We start from the raw sequence: 20,121 nt of genomic DNA, 5'->3' as shown, positions 1-20,121 counted from the left end.
GCGGAGGCGCCGCGAGCTGACTCAGCGGCACGAGGCCCGCGCCGTGGGCGAGCCCAGGAGGCCACCGAGCCCCGGGCGGGCGCACAATGGGGCGACTGTTCCAGGGCGGCCGCCTCGGCAGCGCGGCGCTGCCGGCGAGGACGGTGCCGCGGCGCTGCCGTCCCGCTGCTGCCGCGGCCCCCGCCGGGGGTCCCGAGCCCCTCCGGAAAGCCGGGAGCTCCCCTGCTTTGTCCCTTCCCATCCCGCATCCTTCCTGAGGCGGCCAAGGGCAGGACAGCATCAGAGCGCGAGAGGAAGTCACAGGGCTCTGAAGTCACCTCGCCAACCCAAACAGGCGGGAGCAGCGTCGCCGCCGCGCGCCAAGGGCAGCACGTCTCAATGTCAGCGCGGGCGGCGCCGCCGCTGCCACCGCCGCGGCCCCGCGCGCAGGGACGGGGACGCCGCCCCTGCCGGGGAGCTGCCACCCTGGCCCCACGGGGCCCCGCGGTGCCGGTGCCAGCGAGGTGGCGCCTGCGGTGGCGCAGGGTGCGCCCGGCCCCGCCGTGGGGCAGGGGGGCCCACGGCGGCGTGGGGAAAGGCGGCAGCAGCCTCGGGCGCCGGCCCCGCGCACTTTGCACCCCACGCGACAGGGACGCCGTGGCAGAGCTGGCTTTAGTCACAGCCACGCCAGGGTGCCGAGAGCGGCACCGCGCCAGGCCCCGCTCGGGGGAGCACCCCGGAGCTCTTCCCTGCGGCCTCCCGCTGCTCCCCCGGGAGAGGGGGAATCCGCACGGGGCACAGCGGGGCAGGGCCGCACCAAGAGGCCGGGGGTCCTAGGGGAGGCAGGAGGGCACGGAGGGGGGTCCGGGCCCCGGGTGCCCCCGCAGAGCTGGGGGAGGCTCCCCCGTGGCCAGTTGCAGGGAGCCCCGGTTTGCCCTGGGCGCAGCGGCGGCTCCCCGGGACGCGCAGCCGCAGACCGGGGCGCACTGGGAGCACACGGGACGCACACCGGTACCCGCGCCAGCCCCGCACGGCACAAGGCTCCCCTGCCGACACCGCAGCGCGCGCAGGGACGGGAGGCGGCGGCAGCAGGAGCGGTGCCAGCCCCCCGCGGCGTCCCGGCCGCTCTGCCCCCGTTTCCCGGGAGCCGCGTGGAAACAGGCGCCGGGCGCAGTTGGGCACCCCGGCGCCAGCGCCGCTGCCGTGGCACCGTCCCGGCAAGCCGCGAGCCAGCAGGGGCGGGCCGGGCCCCGCGGCGCTGCCAGCTGACACCGGAGCTGCCGGAGCAGGAGGGGGGAGCCGGCGGCCCCGAGCTTCCCGTGGCGGAGCCTGCTCATCCCGGCGGCCCGCGAGTCCTTCCCGGAGCGTTCCGTGGTGCCGGCTGCCGTCTCCGTCGTGCGGCTCCCGCCGTGCCGGCTGCGTGTCCGCGCTATCTCCAGCGCGTTTGGTAAAGGAGCGGGTAGAACACGTTCAGGAAGAGAGCCACAATGGCGGCCGTGGTGGCCAGGACAAAGTATCGGACGCAGCCTTCGTCCGGGGGCCGCGGGGCGCCTGGACTCCTCTTCGGGCCACGGGGCCTCCCGGAGGTCCTTGCAGGCCTGTGAGGCGCCTCGAGCTGCAGGTCCTGCTCTTCGGCCTCCTGCTCCCGCTCTTCGGCCTCCAGTTCCTGCCAGATCAGAGAAGCCTGCGATGTGGAAACCTGCGTCAGCACCGGGGGAACGCAACGGGCGCCAGCCCTCGCCTTCCCCGTGCCCAGCCAGCCCTCCGCCCCATGCAGCGCGCTCGGCCGCGGACCCGCCCCCGCCGCTCTCGGGGACGTCGGGGTCCGGCGGCGCCGCTCCGGGGGCTGCGTGCGGCTCCGTTGGCGCGGCAAGGTTCCGGCAATGGCACAGGGCTCCATTGGCGCGAGGCTCCGGTTGGCGCGGGAGGGAGGCAGGGTCTTCGCGAGGCCACGGACGGCGGCGCCGGCGCCTCTCCAGGACGGATCCCTGTGGAGCCGATGCTCTGGGATTGGTGGGGCCAGGTGAGGGAGCGGGCAGGCAGCAGCCAATCAGGGTGCGGCTTTCCCGTGTGCTGGAGGATCTCTCGGACGACGGCCAATCGCGATGCACTTGGGCTGGTGGGCGCAGTTGGGGCGCAACCAGTCACAGCTCTGCTTCGGTGGGCGGGATCCCTCCAAGAGCCAATGACAGCCCAGCTTCCTGGAGGATCTTCCGCAGGCAACGGATCCCTCCTGTGCTGGATCCCTCCTGTGCCAGTGATCAGGGGGTGGCCAAGCAGGGCCCTGTTCCCGGAGGGGCACCCAGTGCCTGGGGGTGCAGACGCAGGGCCACAGCGCTCGCGGGTCCTGGTACCAGGGAGGAGCTGGTGCTGCCGGGGACGCGTTGGACCCCAGTGCCGGGGGCGCTGGTTCTGACCGGGACCTGGTGGACCCCAGTGCTGGCGGCGCTGGTTCTGACGGGGACCTGCGCAGGCCGGTGCTGCTGGGATGGTGCCGCCAGGGAGCAGAGCCCGGCGCTGGGGGCTCCAGTGTGGCGGGGAAGCGACGAACCCCGGCCCCTCGGCGCGGTGCTCGGGGTAGCGCGGTGCGGCAGACGGGCCCGTGCCCTGCAGCCCAGCTCTGTGCCAGGACACGGCGTTCCTGGCGCCAGGACGGTGCTGGCAGCTGGCACCGACGTGCCGGGCGCTCCTGGCCGCTGCCGGGCGGCTCCTGCCCTCTCTGCAAGCAGCAGAAGGGCCCCGACGCGACGCCAACGCGCGCAGGCCCCGGCAGGGCCGCCGGTGCAGGAACCGGGGGACGAGCCCAGACAGCGCCATGGGGCAGGCCCGCGCCGCGTCCCCGGCACCGCGTGCAGGAGCGGGGCCGCAGCACGAGGGAGCCCAGCCCGCGGGAGCCGCCTTTCCTTCCTCCTGCGGCTCCTGCAAAGCGCCCACACCAGCCCGAGCCGTGCGCGGGAGCGGCGCCGGCAGCCCCCGCGGCCGCTTGCTCCAGCACGTTTCTCTCCGGCTCCTCGCAGAGGCTCTGGGGCCTCTGGTTCAGCTCTAATCTTGGCCTCGTTTGCACCCAGCCTGACCTTGAACCGGGCCGCAGCGGAACGGGCCCCCCACCCCTCGCCAGTCCACGGAGGAAGGTCAGCGCAGCTCCCCGGCGCGGCCGGATCCGGTGTCACCGCTCCCAGCCTTCCCCAGGACACAGCACAGCGGGGCAGGCCCCCAGCTGCCTCCGCCAGCGCCTCACACAGCTCTGCACCTCCCGCTGCCGCCAGCGCCCCACGCTGAGGGCTGCACCCAGCTCTCCTGCGGGCCCTGGGGACAGAGACTGTCCCTGGCTCACAGCAAGGGCAGGACAAGGCCCGTGCGCACACGCTCCTGGGCCCAGGGGACCCACAGACACTGCACCCCGCAGCCGCAGCGGGACGGCCCGTGCGGCACACGCGGTCCCGGCTCCGGCGGCGCCGGCGGGGACGCGAGCTCTCACCTGGCTGGCAGCAGCTTCGGCGGAGGGCGCGCGCTCGGCTCGGCGGTCCGGGGGGTGCCCTGGCAGGGGTCTCTCCACAGGAGAGTTCCTCCGGCGGTAGAAGAGGACGTAGGCGTATCTGGTCACCACCTGGCTCTCGTCCACGGTGTTCACTGTGCTGTCATCGAAGAGCCGCCAGCCTGGGGAGGGGACAGGAGGGTCAGGCCGGGTGGCCGCCGCGGCAGCGGGAGAGGGGGCGGCCCCGCGTGCTCACCCACGTCGCTGCGCTGGCTGTTCTTGTCGCTGGGCAGGCGGGCGTACGCCGTGTAGTGCCCGCCGATCATGCCCCCGTAGTGATTGATCACGGCGTACAGGTCGTACACGGGCAGCTGCTGCTCGCCCTTCCGGCCGATGCAGAACTTGCTCAGGTCCAGGCTCCTAGGGAGATGCACAGGGACAAGTCAGGGGCCACCAACGCCGGGGAGGGGAGAAGCCCGGCTGAAGGGCAGCACAGGCCGTCCCCGGGCCCTCACCGGACAGGGAAGTCCACCATGTCGTTGATCTTGTCCCTCCAGATGAAGCTGCGGAAGGAGAAGCGCTTGAGCTGGATGATGAGGACGTTGGGCAGGCGCCACAGCATCAGCTGCTTGGAGGCCTCGCGATGCTGCTTGCACTTGGGGCAGTACCTGGGGGAGAACACGCTTGTTACTCGAGCAAGGAGAGGGCTCCAGGCCTCGCGGCCGCCACCACCCAAGCACAAACAGCCCGTGGGGGACCTAGGGCAGGCGAGTGCAGCCCTCCTCAGCACTGAATTTACCCCCCGTGCCCGACACGTTTGGGTGGTGCGCAGGCCCGGGCAGCTCCCGGGGAACCCCCCGCGCTGCCGGTGCCCGCGGGCTGCACGCGCCGCCGCTCTCCTCACCACGCTTCCTCCGGTGCCAGCACTTCGGGCTTGGTGAAGAGGTTGAGGCACTGCTCCAGGGTGAAGTGGCCCGCACGCGCCGCCTCGCTGGCCGAGCCCGGGTCCTCCACGCACTCCAGCTCCTTGGACTCCACCAGCACGAACTCCTTGAGGCGCTCGTTGTTCTTCCACACCAGGGCGAGGGAGCAGTCGTCCGCCAGCTCCAGTGGGGTGTCCCCTGCAGAGGGGTGCCCAGCTCAGCCACCAACCCCAGGCTACGGCCAGGCCCACGGCTGGCAGCATTTAGGCCTGGCCCCGCTTGGCACAGCAACGAGGCTGGGTTTCCAGGATAGGAGCACCCCGACAGGCACCCCGCAGCACCCATCACCACGGTCCCCACGCCAGGACAGCAGGGTCCTGCAGGCAGGGTGGCAAAGCCCCTCTCTGCGGTGTCTCCCCAGCCAGCACCCCCATGGGCACCCTGCTCGGATGAGGGGCATGGTGAGCGCAGGGAGGTGAACAGGGATGGAGCAGTCTGCTGGGGACAGCACCTGAGTGTCACTGGCCCACAGAGCTCACAGGCAGCAGATGCACCAGCCTGCCAAAGGCTGAGCTGCCCCCAGGCTCCGGGCTCACCTTTATCTTCCAGCTTGTGCTCTTTATTGGCAGCGTCGATCTTGTTGATGTAGAACTGCATGGCACGGGCGCTCAGCGAGTCCGGAGTGTGCTGGTACCCAGGGATGGCAGCTGCAGATGAGCAGGGACAGATACTTGGTGGCACTGCCGGCCTGCCCTGCGTAGGGGCCAAGAATTTGCAGTGCCCCCACCCCCACCCCGCATGCTATGGCCTTGCAGGGACACAACCACGTGCCCAGTGTCCTTGACTATTTTTAGCAGGCGCCTGCCCCTGGCAAGCTGTGCTCCTCTTCCCTGCCTTGCCCCTTCACTGCACATTGCTGCCATCCTGAGACGAGTGTCTGGAAACGTGACAGCCAGGCAGCCGCGCGCGGCTGCTCCCGTGCCGTTGAGTCAGAGCTCCGGGAACGCCGCGCGCGCAGCCCGCGGGGCCCTGCCCTGCCGCAGGGATCCGGCGCCTCCTGCCAGCCCCTGCCTCCCCAGCCCTCCCACGGCAGCTCCAGCCCGGCCTCCCTGCAAGCCAGGTCTCTGCTCGGCCCTGGGGCCTGCCAGGGCAAGGCAGAGCGTGGGCTGTCAGGCATTTTAGGTGCAGCAACAGTGCCAAAACAGGGCTGCTATGGGCCTGCTGTAGGTCCCCAGGGGTCTCCGGGGCCAGGCACGGAGGGAGAAGCCCTTCCTTGCCTTGCCTGAAGGCTGCCTGAGCTCCTGGCACAGACGGAGAGGGGAAATACAGGCGGCAGCACGGCGGTAGTGGCTGTGCAACCGCTGCCCTCCTACCTTCTGGCTTGAGGGCTCTCTCATAGGAGGGCTCCTTCTCGCAGCAGCTGTCGCTCTGCGACTCCATGTGCTCGGAGAAGCCCGAATCCAAGCTGAGCAGGGAACTCCTGGCTGCCAGCACCTTGCTCCTGACGGTGCCGGTGTCGCCCAGCTCCGGGTGCAGCTCGGGTACAGGCGGCGAGAGCGGGGGCTCCTGCGGGAGGCTGGGAGCCCTGTCCCCGTCCCCGAGCTCAGGGACAGAGGGGGCTGCCCCACAGCTGCTCTTGGCCGGGGGCTCCAGCTTGTCCGGGAGCAGAGGCTGCAGCCCCTGTTCTGGCGACATGCGGCCCAGCTGGAAGGGAGGCTGGAACACGCTGACCGAGTACCTGGGCAGGGAGGTGACAGTCAGAAGAGCCATGCCCAGGCCATGCCCTTTGCAGAGGCACCCCCTGCCCGTGGCACTTACCTGGCATAGCCCTCCAGGAGCTGGGCCAGGCGGGCGTAGGTGAGGCGGGACTCCGGCACGCTGATGAGGAAGGGGAAGCCGATGTTCTCGGGGCGGCACAGAGCCTTGTGGTCCGGCCAGTGCGTTTTCTGACATGCCCTGTAACACAGGCAGCCCCGCTGAACCCGGTGTCTGTGCCCGTCGTCTCCTGGGCACAAGCTCAGCAGGGCCAGAGGGGCACACTGGGGACAGGCAGAACCCCGTGGCCCAGACTAGCTCTCCTGAAGGCCAGGCCTCTCCTGCCTCCCCTGGCAGGCTGAGCAATCCCATCCAATCCCTCAATCCAGGAAACCCTCCCTCCTTCCTGCCAGGCACTGCGGCAACTCACACGTTGCAGTAACCGACTCGATAGCACCTCGTGCAGCGCCGGAGCTTCTCGTCCTCCGACAGCTGCTTCTTCTGGCAGGCCGCGCATTTGGCCACGGGGCCGCTGGGCACCTGCGGGCGCTGTGGGACAAGGAAGACGTTGGCTGGGGAAGGGCACCTGGGCAGGGTGAGGCTGCCTGGGAAAGCCCCTGGAGGGGAGGATGCCAGGGCCATGTGCTGGGCACTCATGGGTCCTGGTGCTGCTCTCCCTCTGAGCGGTCCCCATCTCTGCCCTCTGCCTACCTGCTGGACCTGCAGCTCCACCACCCGCTCCTTGGCCAGCTCTGGGGACAGCACCTCGAAGCAGAGCAAAAGGTCCGTGGGGGAGACTGTGTCCAGCGAGTGGGACGGCAGGAACATGCGGTGGAAGCGGTTCTTGATCACCTGCCAGGAAAGCAGCAGAGTGAGGCTTTGTGAGGGCTGCCCCGGGCCCAGAGAGCTTTGCCCACCCTTCGAGACAAGCTGCCTCACAACAAGCAGTGGGGAGAGCAGCAACTCGGGGACACTGTGCTCAGCTCATTGCCCAGTTGCAGGGGATGAACCTCTTCCACCCCACCACCACAGCTCAACCCTCCTGAGCCCAGATCTGCCAGGCAGCACTCGGGGTGTGAGACAGGATAACAGGGCAGGTTTTTCCACGCCGGATCAGGGCAAGTGACCGCCTGAGGGGCAAACTCCCTGCAGAGCTGCAGGACCCAGGGGCACCCACAGGAACTGTCCCTGTCCTGCTTCCCAGCTGAAGTGCTCTCACCTCTGCCAGGCGCAGGTTCTCTGGTTTCACACGCACGCTGTGGGCCACTGAGTCCAGAACCTCCATGGCACTGGAGTTTTCCTTGCTGATACTCACGAGGAACTGCCATGGGGGAAGCGCCATGTCAGTCACAACACACCAAGGCATGCGAGTCTTTGTTCATCACAAGGCTAAGTTCATTAGCAAAGGACTGATGACTTGTGATCTTTCCTAGCAGCCTTGCAGGCTACATCCCCCCAGAGCAGGTGGTGTCCTTTACCTTGATAGGTTTCTTGTGTGGCTCTTTTGCAAAGTAGTAGACAGTCAGCACCTTCTGTTTCTGTGGGAGGGGTACTGGTAGGTACAGGAAGGGGTCGAAGGTGATGGACACCTGCAGAATCAAGAGCAACTCAGTTGTGGGAAGTGCCAGGAAGCAGATCCAAGGTCCAGCCCAGTGACCTGTGCTCAGGGCACACAGGCCCAAGACTGCTGGAGAGAGTGCAGAGCTTCCAGGGCTGCCGTACCTTAGAGCACACTGGGCACACAAGCTTGGATTTGTACTGGCCCTGAAACAGGTCCACGATGAAGGAGTCGTTCCTCATCTTGTGTCGTTGCCAGGCCTCCTCAGCTACCACCTGCGGGGAGACAGAGGGCTCAGCTCTTTGCTAAACCCAGCAGCCTCACGGTATGTGCTCGCCCAGCAGCTAGGATTGCCATGCAGCACCAACAGTGCTGGGGAGAGGCACCCTCACCTCGTCTGGCCTCCCATCCGAGTCAACTGTCTCGGTGTAGGGCTTGTTCTGGATGCGGTTGAGGTCCTCGTGCAGGCCATCGAGCAGGAAGGCCATGAACTCCTGAGCGTCGTGCTGGGCGTAGCCCGTGAACTGGCTGGCCTTACTGGCCACGATCGCCTGGGGGAGCAGAGCAGTGAGGGCCGGCGAGCAGCACCCAGCGGCGCTGCCCAGCCCGCGTGCCAAGCCCGGCTGCGCCCACCCTCAGCCAGCTGGCTCTCAGCAGCACTGGAAGGGCAACCACATGCCCAGGGAGCAGGGTCAGAGGCCCCTGGGCGAGCACAGCCTGGCTGCTGCCGCGTATGGCCCTACCTTCAGCTTGGAGGGCTGGAAGGCATGGTGCGTGCCCTTCCACAGCGCCCGCAGCAGCATGGCGAAGCCGATGGCCAGGCGGCCCCCCGTCCCCAGCGGGTTGTTGTAGTTGATTTCTGACTCGAAGGACCGATCTGCGGAGGGACACGGGAGAGCTCAGGCTGTGCCGTCTGAGCGCAGGGCCCCGCTGGGCTCCAGGGGTGCGCGCTCACCGTGGAAGTAGTCGCGCAGCTCCCGCGTGTTGGACAGCGACTGGATGACGCTGTTCATGAAGCAGGTGTTGCCCAGGTTCACCAGCCCCGTGAAGCCGGGCAGGCACACCTTCTTCTTCTCATCCTCGTCCTCCTCATCCTCCACGCTCTCGCTGCTCACCGGGCTGTGCGTCATCGGCGGCACCATGCACGTCGGCTTGGGCTGCCAAAGCAGAGCTGGCAGTGAGGACGCTGCTTTCCAGAAACATCAGAGGAACCCACATACCTGAGGCAGCCCCCTGGCTAGGAGCAATCGCATCCCCTTCCCACCTCCCATTGGCAGGTTGTGTTTTTGCTCTGACTGGCAGCCAGGCCAACTTGCCACCCTGAATGTGCTGGTGAGGGCTGGGAAGTTTGCTTGTCCCCGGAGCAGCACCAAGGGGACATTTCCACACCACATGGAGGGGTCAAGCACCCAGCCCGCTCCCACTTGAGGCCTCGATCCCAGTGTGCTCCCACTCACAGAGGGGATGTGCGGCTCTTGTTTCACTGCCACGTGCTCCGGGGTCGTACGGGCCGCCACGCCGTCCAGGCCCCCGTCCTCCACACGCGGCTTCTCCTTGTCGCTGGCTCGGGCCTCCTCCTTGCTGGACAGGGGGTGCTGGTTACTGCCTGGCGGGCTCTTATCCAGCGGGGTAGGGCCTGTGGGCATGGCAACCTTTGCACCACCCACTGCACCTTAAAAAGGGGGAAGGGGGGCCTGTGGTTAGCAGCACCGTGTGCAGGGGCAGCTGCCCACAGCAGGGCTCGCCGCAGAGGGCTCAGCCCACGCTCGCACACAGGCTCCTTCCCACTGCTCTCCCCCACGAGCAAGAGGAACGGCAGCGCCCTGCCTCCAGCTCGCCCTGTCCCGAAATCCCTCCTGTCTGTGCCCGCTGAGCCCCTCTGCCTCCCCACAGCCCCCCGGCACCGTCCTCCTGGCGGCAGGAGGACCCCGGCCATGCCCCAGCGGGGCACAGCGGGCAGGACAAGGAGAAGCCAGGCTGCAGACCTCGTGTGGCCGGAGCTTCCAGGCCCCCCCAGCGCTGGCTGTGGCGTTTCTTCAGGCAGACGTTGATGCGCGACACTGTGAAGCTGTACGTGCACTTGTCCGGCTCAATGAGGTTCCTGCAAGGCAAGTGGTGCAGGTCAGGCACGCACTGGGTCCCCCCAGAGCCTGACACCCCGAAACCTCTGCAGAACAGCACTGTGTTCTCCACGCAAGTACCGATTCCAAGGTTGGTCCCTGTGAAGCAGCACAGAAACCCTCAACCCCGACCGCACAGAGGGCCCCTGTTCTGGCATGTCTGTTCTGCTCGTCTCCACATGCTCAACCTTGTCGAGCATCAGCCACAAAGTCTGGCTCAACCTTCGGGAAGCTCAGGCTGCAGGGGGAAGACACTGGGATTCCCATCCCCACAAGCCACCACATCAATCCAAAGCACCTCAGGCTTGAGGTGTTAGTGCAGCACAGTACAAGGAAGACCCCCAGGCACAAACACGGGCATGGCCTGCACAGGCCATTCAGCTGGGACTGGCTCCTGCTCCAGCTCTGCACCCTCTCCTCCCTCACCTTGGCACAGCTTGAAAGGCAGGAGCAGGAGCAGTACCTGAGCTTCACCTGCCACCAGAACACGGTGTGGGGCCCGCAGCCAGGATGGAGGCGAAGGAAGTTTGCATCGCTGCAACAAAGAACAACAGAAGTAGGTGAGAAGTGAACAAACAAGTAGCTGTGCTGCAGCCAGCTCTGTGGCAGCCTGGCGCCACCGCGGGGCTCGCCTCTACCTTGTCTGGAACACCAGCGTGAAGTCCTGCTCCCGGAACAACACCTTGGATGTCTCCTTGTGGATCTCCTTCACATAGACGTGCACCACCACCAGGTCATTGCCCTTCTCGTATGAGTCATTCTTCACAAAGGCCAGGCTCACTCTGGGCTCTGGCTCTGGGCAGGGAAAGCCACAGAGAGACGTTACTTTCCCTGTGCACAGAGGCAGCACTGCAGGCTGGCCCAGGACAGCGTCCGACCAGGTGGGCCTTCCTGCAGACCTTCCTGCGGATGCTGGCCCTGGGCTGGGGCCACTCACCATCAGCCGCTGCTTCCAGGGCCACGTCGTCCTTGGACCAGTCTCTCTTCTCACCATCTCTGCCCAGGGCAGGGGTGGCTGCTGGAATGGCCTTAGAGCTCTCTCCGAGGCCAGACGCACAGTCCCGGCTCCGGGAAGCCTCGCCGGGGCTGCCTGGCTGCAGGACTCTCTTCTCCACGCAGGTGGCAACACAGTGGGGGAACATCTCTGTGGTAGCTGTGAGAGGTGGCATCTCCATGGGACCGGTCTCCTTTGTCAAAACCGTGGCCTGTCACGGTCGAGGGACATAGTGAGGAACAAACGACCCCACCTGGGAGCTGTCCCAGCCCATCCCACCACAGCTCCTCTGCAACCTGCTCCTGTCACGAGGCAGTTGTGTCCCTGTACCTCTGCTATCCCTACACAACCCATCTGCTGGGCTCAGTGTCGTGTTGGCACCATCTCAATCCAGACGATGTGCTAAACCCAGCGAGTGCTGTGTCCCCATGTCCGCAGCGATGCCGGTTGCCAGCTCTTGTGCTGCATTTCACCCCACCTTCCTGCTGGGATCAGGCCCGCAGCAGCCCTCTCCACCACCCAGGGATCCAGGAGCAGCACCCCCTGCGCAGGGGCCGAGGGAAAGGGGTGCCCCGTTCAGGTGGGTCCTCTGGTACCTTCTCCAGCGGCGGCGTGACGTCTGCGAGGGCTGTGGGCACGTCGCCCTGGGCGGCTCTGCCGTTGCGACGGCCGCCCGGCCTCCCGCTGTGCCCCTTGCTGGGCTCCACGCTCCCGGCCACCCTGGCGTTGGGCTCCTCCTCGCTCGGAGCCACTTTGAGGTACACTGCCCGCTTGGCGCTGGGGCCGCTCTGCGTCCCTGGGCTGGCTGGGCTCTTCCCTCCCAGGGCCTCGCTCCTTCCCTGAGCGCGCTTGGGGTTGGAGGGCTCCCGCCTGGGCCGTGGTGGTTCTGTGCTCTCGGCCCTCGGCTCTTCAGGGGCCGCCTCTACAGCGGCCGCCTTCTCCTTCCCGTTCTCCCAGCACATGGCCCCTTTGGCGAGCTCTTTGGATCCATCCTTCCGTTTCTTCTGCAAACGGCAAGGCAGTGTGGTGGGAACCCAGGCAGGTCACTCTTTGCCAGCCCCTCGCCCTTTCAGGGGTTCCACACACCAGCACATCAGCGACAGAAATCTCACGTGGGCCAGAGCAGAGCCCTGGCTCCCCCTTCCCAGGGCACCCTGGGTGCCTGCTCCCAGCCCTGGAGCCTGTTTGGGCTGCAGGAACAAGGGCGTGATGAAACATCCCCATCCCAGCTGGGTCATTGCCCTGACGTAGCTTGTGGATGCAGGACGGGCTGCACAGAGCTCCCTGGGCAAGGGCAGCTCCCAGGCAGGCACCAAAAGCATCACCCCAGCTCCCAGCCCTGCCAGTAAAGTCCCCCAAAGGGACAGCCCCTCCTCGCCTCACCAGAAGCGAAGCCCAGTGGTGGAGCGGGACCTTCTTCTGAAGCACAAGCTGCAGGACGTTGCCCTTCTTGCACTGGACCTTGCTGCAGGAGCCCTCGATCTCCGCGTAGAACTGACAGCTCCACTGGCGCCCATCTGCAAGCGAAGGGCACCCGCAGCTCAGGCGGCGCTCGCAGCACAGCCTCCCACCCCACGGCCCTGCTTCACCAGTGCCAAGGGAGCACCAAGGGCCAAAGGGGCTGCAGGCAGATTGCCACCACCCTCGGGGCAACGTCAGCTGCCTGGGGCTTGCTGCCACACATCTGGCTGGCTTCCTTCCCAGAGGGAAGGCCCTGGGTCTCCCTGCCCTCAGGAGCAGGGCCATTATTCCGAGTTAATACCCAGGGCTGGCTCAGCCCCTTGGCAAGACCCTGCTGGAACCAAACCAGCACCCCGGCGAGCGGGAGGCAGGGACAGGTCCTGCAGAACGGGGGCACTTGTCCCTTTGGCACAGAGGCCAGCTCCTGTCCTCCCACTCCCTGCAGCCTCCCGCTCGGACGCTCGTATCGGCCCTGCCTGGCTGAAGCCGTGCCAGAGCAGTGCCCCGGGGCAGGCCAGGTCCCCAAAGCGGCGGGTAAGTCTCCTCCCGAGGCAGAGGTTTCACACTTGCTTGGATCAGCCCCGTGCCTGGCCCAGGGCCAGGCCAAGCCCTGCCGGAGAAGCGCTGGCAGCAGCCGCTCTGCTCCCTGTACCTGGCAGTTTGACCACGCAATCGGTGTCGGTGAAAGCAGCGTCCACGTCCTCCACCCTCAGGGCTCCGCTGCCCAAGTTGAGCTTGACGATGATCTCCTCAGCGTTCTGCTTCCAGTCCAGCAGCAGCTCTGCGGAGAGGGAGGGCAGCGTCACCCACGCGCGTGGCACGAGGCTGCGATGTCCCCTGCTCTGCCAGGGGGCACGAGCTCGCCTCAACGGGACAAGCAGCATGAGGACTGCGGATCACGACCACGAACAGGACACTCGCGAGCCGCTCCGAGAGGCCAGAGCAACAAGGCAGGTGAATCCCGGTGGAAACCAGAAAGATCAGAAAGGTGGGGATTTTCTCAGCCCAGGTGGAAGAAGGGGTGGCTTCTCTTGGTTATAAAGCACTTGCTGCTTTTCCAGGCAATGAGGAAGCCACAGGATCACTCTGGGGGATTCGGGTGGATTCTGATCACAATCAGAAATTGTAGCTTCCCCTTTGCATGTGCAAACCAAGCAGTACAGCTGCAACTGCTAAGAGCACTGTACTGCTGCCAGATGGAAACTGTTAGCAGGGCTGACACACAGCCAGCCTGGCAAGAACGTGGCACCAGGGAGCAAACGATGTTCTGCCGCACACTGGATCCCCATCAGGCGCCTGCCAAGCTCCCGGTCGGGCAGCATGGTATCCTGGAGTCATCGGGGCAAAAAGCTGATGTTTCCTTAGCTTGAAATCAGGACAGGTCTGCCCTCTGTGGCAGGAGGGCCTTGTGCTGTCCTCTGAGCAAGGCCCTGGTGCCAAAGCAGACACCCGCAGCGCTGCCTGCTGGGTGACACTGTGGGGGAGCTCCCCAGCCCAGCAGGACTTCAGCAAGAAGTCACAAACGAGCAGCAGGGAGGACTGCAGCCAGGGTCCCCGGTCTGCGCTCGGGAGCGCAGCAGAACCCACGTCAGAAGCAGCCTGCCCCGCGCAGCCACATGCACCCTCCGCTGCTGCTTCCGGGGGGCTGCATCCCGTTAGGACAAGCGCTGGAGCGAGGGAGCACTCCGGTTAGTGCTGCCGCACGCCGGGCTGCAGGATTACAAGATGAGAGCCGCAGGTGCCTCTGCAGGGCTCTCCTTGGCCATGCTCTGAGAGCCAGCGCACACCCCCACTTACCCTCCTCTGCGCCTCTCTCCTGGGCAGTCTCAGCCTGCTCGAGCTCAGGGCGAGACACTAGTGGGCAGAGAAGCAGAGCACGGGTCTGTCATCGTGTCACCTCGGGGTGCGGGCGAGCACTCCGATGCACAAAGTTTCACACACCGCCTTCTCCCACGAACCTCTGGAGAAGCTTTTGGATCTGCTCGTGCTGCTTGGCAGAACCATTTCCCTTCCCTGCTTCCTCACGCCTCCCCTTTCCCCGCCGAGCCTGGCCTGTAGCAGGTGACAGCCCAGGATGACCCTCTGGGCCACACCAGGGAACCCAGGCTCACCAGCACCAACAGAAGCAGCATCATCACTGCCCTAGATGGGCAGTGCCGTTTTGAGACCAGTCTCACGGGGGGAGCGCGTGGTAACTGCTCCTTGTGCCCCCTCAGGGACCTGGGCTGTCCTGCCTCGGGCTCTCCCGCACAGGAGCTCTGCCCTCTGCTCGATCCTACATGGCAAGCCTGACATTTGGTTGTGTTCAAACCAGTTTTGCTGTAACCAGAGAACCAGGCAGCCCCCCGTTACCCCACAACCTGCTGGACGCCACAGCTAAAGTTTTCTGCCACATTAGACCACAGCACCAAACTGACCTGACGCCCGATCCCAGCTCCCTGCAGTGTTCCTGAGACCCAGGAGCATCTCCAGGTCTGCTCCATGCCCACAGAGTGCAAGCTGCAGCAAGCAAGGGGGATGATGCTTGTCCTGGAGCACAGGAGCAGCAGCAGTGCCCAGTGGGAGAAGCAGACACACAGGAGCCAGGGTTTCCACTTTGGAGCATGCAGAGGGCCCTCACTGCCGGCTTGACCGGCTGCAAACCAGCCAGGACCACAGCAGATCGGTGCAACTGCGCCGACTGCATCCTACCACCACAGCTCAGAGCTCAGCAAGCACTCCTTTACCTTGGCCTACAAAACACTGCGTTATTTTGAGGTTACAACAGTCATCACGGAGTAAGGCACGGGAATCGAGCAATTTGCCAGGGCCACAAGGTTGCTGGAGGAACCCTTGCTGCGTCCTGCCCTGCCCGTGGCACCTGAGGCCACGGCTGGCACTGGTTTGCAATAGCTGCGCAGGGAATGGCTCCAAAGCCACCGTTTGCCTGCAGCCACCGCTTGCCCCGAAGCACCAGGTCCTGCACCTCATGTGCAGGGGCACCCGGCCCCCCGTGAGCAGCGATAACGTGGCCGGGTGCGAGAGCAGCGCAGGCTTCGCCCCGCGCCGCTGGCTGCGGCAGCCGGCCCCACCCCGGAGCACCGACTAGAGTCCAGCCTGGAAACAGCCACCAAGGTCACCGGGAAGCTCAAGCGAACACGGAAGCGGGGCCGGCCTGCCCTCGCGGACCTAGAGCTAAGCAGCGCCTCGACACAGGGAGGTTACAGGTCCGGGGAGGACGCCGTGCCAAAGAGGATCCCACGTTACACGGGTTACAGGCGGCCGCAGGAAGCGATTAGTGCAATCTGCTTAACCCGCGGCGGATACTGTGAGATCCTGCCCGGCAGCGTGGCCAAGGGCCTCTCACCTTCCTTGCTCTCCTGGTTGGCTCGATCCTTCTGCTTCTTCTTGTTCGGTGGCATCGTCCAAGCCCCGGGACACCCTCCTCTGGCCAGGGGCATTGGCGCTGCTGGACATTTTCAGCCGTTTGGATGACACAAACGGCCCGCCGGGGTCGGTAATGGAGTCTGGGTCAGGGGTGCGACGTTTTCTTCCTGGCCCAGCTATCTTGGCAGACTCTCTGTGGTCAAATTCTCTGGCAAGGAACTAGTGGCCTAAAGAGAAGAGAGAGCAAGTTGGGCTAGAGCTGATGGAGAAGGCCCTGCAGCACCAGGATCCGCTCTGCCCCAGTGCGGGCCCTTCCCAGGGTCGGTGCTTCACATCCTTCACCGCAGCATTGATGGAAAGCTCCAAGGAAAACTCTCAGCAGGGAAGCCCACCTCACCCAGCTGCTGTAAGTGCCAAGGGTTTGCCAAAAGTGAGCTACAACCAGGGCTCTGCTGTTTGTGACACACATGAAAAGCCTGGAAAGCAACTGCCAAGCACCCAGCACAGCAATCCTGGCCCTCAGAAACTCCCGGCTCCAACAACACCCTGAGGCAAAGGGGAAGCGCCCTGAGCTGCGCAAGGAAGCGTTGGGATCAGCAGGTCAGGCTGCCCCAGGCCTTGGGGCACCTGCACGGGTCCCTTGAGTAAAGGGTGCCCCATGGACGAGGGCCGGAGCGGGAGAGAGCAACGCCCTAAGAAGGAAGAAAGTGGAGAAGCGCCCGGCTGGGCCGGGGCAGCCTCCCGGGAGCTCCTCCCCGCAGCCGAGCGCGGCGCCCTGCAGCTCCCGGCCCATTTACAGACGGCGCCGGCAGGGGCCAGGCCTGGAAACCAAACACCGCGGCCGGGCCGCGCGCGCCGGGAGAGGGCAGGGCCCGGCGGCCGCTCCGACGCTCCCGCGCGGAGCCCCACATCCCAACGGGCCGTGGGAGCCGCCGCCTGGCTTCCCTCTCCGGTTTCACTCCGGCATCCCGGGCGGTGATGCCAGGGCAGGAGCAACGCGCTGAGCACAGCTGCCCCGAGATCCCGCTGGCGCCGCCGAGGCTCTCCCGGCTGCACGGGCACCGCAAAGCCTCGCGCCGGGACCTGCTCCTGCGGGAGCAGCTGCATCCCTGTCCCAGCAGCAGCCCCGGGGCTGCCGCGCGGCGCCACATCTCCTCCATTGCACCCGAGGACACGGAGCGGAGCCCGCCGGCCGAGCCGGCCTCTGCTCCGAGGAGCTCCCCATCCAACACGGAGCTGCACCCGCACACGGCACAGCCGCACGGCCCCAACCCGGCCGGCGCAGGACTCGCTTCCCGGGAAGCGTTTGGAGGGACGGAGCTGCGCGCAGGCCGCTCGGCGCGTCCGAGCTCTGGAAACGTTCGCGGCAACAAGTAGCCGCAAAGCCCAGGTCAGAGCCGCGCACTGCGCAGGACCCCAAGAGCAAGGCAGTCCTGCAGGCTCAGCGACCCAAACAGCCCTGTCCTGGGGGCCACCGAAGCCACCTGGCAGCGCAGAGCCCCCGCCGGGCACCTCCGACCGTCCCGGAGACGGGAACGCTGAGCAGTGCCCGGGAACGCTCAATGAGTCGGCTACAAAACGATGCAAAAGCTTCCCCGGCCCCAGCAACCGCAGGGCGGCTTTCCCAGCTGGACTTCTGCATCCAGAGGGCGAGAGCCCCAGGAAGAGCAGGACGAGCAGCAGCGGCTGCTCGGCACGGGGCTCCAGGGCCTCCCAAGGGCGGCACGAGGCGACCAACGAGCCCCGAGGAGGCTCTGCTGGCTCTCCCAGGCCGCGGGAAGGGGCAGCCAGAGGGGCAACACGAAGGGAACGTTTGGATTCCCAGCCACTCCTCCCAGAGGAATCACTGCTCCTATCCCGGGCGGGAGGCTTGGCCCCCTCAGGCACTTTGCTGACCGTTATTTCTAAGGGAAGAGGGAAACCAAGCGGGGCTGGAACTTTTCTCGATTTTTGCCACGCCACCCGTGCCAAAGCCAGGCCCTGCTGGGCACCCCGGGGTTTCAGGCAAGCGCAGACAAAGCCCAGGTTATTCTGACCGATTCGCTCTGATCCTCAAGACTTTCTCCTGCTCTGCAACCAGGGAACGCGCAGCGCGGGGGGTTATTCCGCAGCCAAGTGTCCAGGGGCACCGGATTTTTGGCACTGCTGTTACAAGAATATTAGCTCTGTGGGAGATGCTTGCAGGAGAGAGAAGGTGAAAGTCCCCTGGCTAAATGCCATATATATTTGTAAGAAACACCTGAGGGGCTGCACATTAATAAATAATAAAAAAAAAATCAGAAGATACACCTTACACAACGCTGCCACAAGCACTTTCAGCTAGGACAGCCTGGCATAGCTGCTGAAAGAGGAGGCCCCTCTTTCCTCTCCCTTCATGCTCTGTGGCAGCGCAAGCATCCGCGGGGCTGCAGGGCACACCGGAGCAGGAGCACGTCCAGACTGAAACCCTTTCTTGCCAGATTTATTATCCCGGATCCATTCCCCGGCCCCGGTCACTACGTGGCTGTGTGGGCCCAAGGACAGGGCGGCCGTGGGGACAGCAGCGAGTGGCTGGGGAGCCCTGCACCGGCTCTCCGCACAGCAGAGCTGCTCCGGGCTGCTCCTTGGGCAGCAGCAGGCCCGGAGCAGGGAGATGCTGTTTGCCAAACGCACCCGGAGCGCGTTTAGCCCAAAGCAGGGGAAAGGCTCCCCATTCCCTGGTTCTCTTCCGCATCCCCCTCACGCTCCAAGGCTGGACAGCTATGGAGGAGGCTCTGCAGCCCTCCCATCTCCCGTTTTCCAATGCCTTCCGAATGCTCCACGCCTTTAACACGGCTGACAGCGACGACCCCCTCGTGCAAACAAACACTTCCAGTGTCCTCGGCCTCCTGCGCGATCAGCAGTCCTGAAACTTCAGCCCGTTTCTCACTCCGCTTTCCCGGGGTGCCTGACGTGCGGGCTGGATCGGGAGCCTCCCCGCGCCGCCACCCTCGCGGGAGCCCGCGCGGCACCGGGACAGCAGCGAGGCCTGTGCGGGGAGCCCGGCCCCCGCGTGCCCTGCTCGGCCTCGCGCACCGGGACGAGGAACGGGCCTGGGAAGGGCGCTCGGCTGCGCCGCCCGGCCCCGCACGGGCAGCGCCGCCCGCCGGCCCTCGGGAGGCCCCCGAGCCGCGGCCTCCGCGCCGGGCCGCCCCCCGCACGCCGCTGCTCGGCCCTCGCCGCGGGGCCGCCAGCGCCGCCCGCCCGGGGCCTCGCGCCCGCCGCACTCACGGCCGCCCCGCCCGCCGCTCCGCTCCGCGCCGCTCCGGCTGGTTTCGAGCCCAAGTTCCGAGCGGGCCGACGCCGGAGACAGGCCCGAGGCGTGACGCACTTCCGGGAACCGGTTCACGGGAGCACGTGACGCGGGAGCGTGCCGGGGCGGGGGGAGCGGTCATGTGACCCGCGCCGGGGGCCGCCCGCGAGCCCGAGCCCCCCGCCCCGGGAGCGGCGGCGCCATGGCAACGACGCGGCCGTGACGTCACCGCGCCGCCGCCGCGGGCGGCCCGCGCGCCAAGGGCGCGACCTCCGCTCCCGGGCGCCGCCGGGGCGTCACCATGGTAACGGGCCGGGCGACAGCCGCGGCGGCCACGGCCACGGGCAACGGGAAATGGCCAACGGCAACGGCCACGGGCAATGGGAAATGGGAAATGGCCAACGGCAACAGGAAATGGCAATGGCCAGTGGGAAATGGCCAACGGCAACGGCCACGGGCAACGGGAAATGGGAAATGGCCAGCGGCCACGGCCACAGCCAGCGGCAACAGGCAACGGGCAATGGCCAATGGGAAATGGCCAATGGCCACGGCCATGGCTAGTGGCAATGGGCAATGGGCAATGGGAAATGGCCAGCGGCCATGGCCACGGCCAGTGGCAACGGCAGTGGGCAATGGGCAATGGGAAATGGCTAACAGCCACGGCCAGCGGCAATGGGAAATGGCAATGGCCAATGGGCAATGGGAAATGGCCAACAGCCATGGTCATGGCCAGCGGCAACAGGCAACGGGCAATGAGAAACAGCCAACGGCCATGGCCAGTGGCAACGGGCAATGGGAAATGGGGAATGGCCAATAGCTATGGCCATGGCCAGCGGCAGCAGGCAATGGCAACAGCCAATGGGCAATGGCCAACGGCCATGGCCAACAGCAACAGCCAACAGGCGATGGCCAACGGCAGCGGGCAACAGGCACAGCCATGGCTGCCCCGTTCTGCCACCCACTGCCCCACACTGTGCCACCCACCCCAGTGCCACCCGCCCTGCCCCACGTGGCCACCTTGCCCCGCAGTGCCTCAACACGACCCACACTGTCACCAGCCCCACACCTATGGCTCGTCGCCCACCCTGCTGCAGTGCCACCTACCCTCCAGCCACCCTCCAGCTCCGCACTGTCACCCTGCTGCGGTGTCACCTGCCCCACAGCCACCCCACCGCCCCATACTGCCACCCTGCTGCAGTGTCACCGTCCCCACAGCCAC

The 20,121-nt window shown here is 66.3% G+C and overlaps 1 protein-coding gene across 1 annotated transcript; it reads right to left on the bottom strand.

Moving 5' to 3' along the window:
- Positions 1–1,397: 1,397 nt before the first annotated feature.
- USP19 (ubiquitin specific peptidase 19) lies at positions 1,398–19,020 on the bottom strand. Its single transcript, XM_088528209.1, is given in 27 exon segments — positions 1,398–1,663; positions 3,458–3,636; positions 3,711–3,874; positions 3,970–4,122; positions 4,359–4,575; positions 4,974–5,084; positions 5,751–6,115; positions 6,196–6,333; positions 6,563–6,681; positions 6,844–6,984; positions 7,352–7,453; positions 7,611–7,721; positions 7,855–7,965; positions 8,083–8,241; positions 8,434–8,567; positions 8,646–8,847; positions 9,148–9,362; positions 9,676–9,791; positions 10,274–10,345; positions 10,449–10,605; positions 10,748–11,015; positions 11,401–11,808; positions 12,188–12,321; positions 12,918–13,046; positions 15,612–15,657; positions 15,659–15,858; positions 18,881–19,020. Coding segments are annotated over 26 exon segments (4,269 nt in total). The 5' UTR covers positions 15,722–15,858; positions 18,881–19,020; the 3' UTR covers positions 1,398–1,408.
- Between the last annotated feature and the right edge of the window lie 1,101 nt (positions 19,021–20,121).

This window comes from Tinamus guttatus, unplaced genomic scaffold (assembly GCF_059628265.1).
Source record: "Tinamus guttatus ecotype Peru unplaced genomic scaffold, ASM5962826v1 Tinamus_guttatus_pri_ptg000307l, whole genome shotgun sequence".
Taxonomy (NCBI): Eukaryota; Metazoa; Chordata; class Aves; order Tinamiformes; family Tinamidae; genus Tinamus; species Tinamus guttatus.
This window is presented reverse-complemented; position numbering and strand designations above follow the sequence as displayed.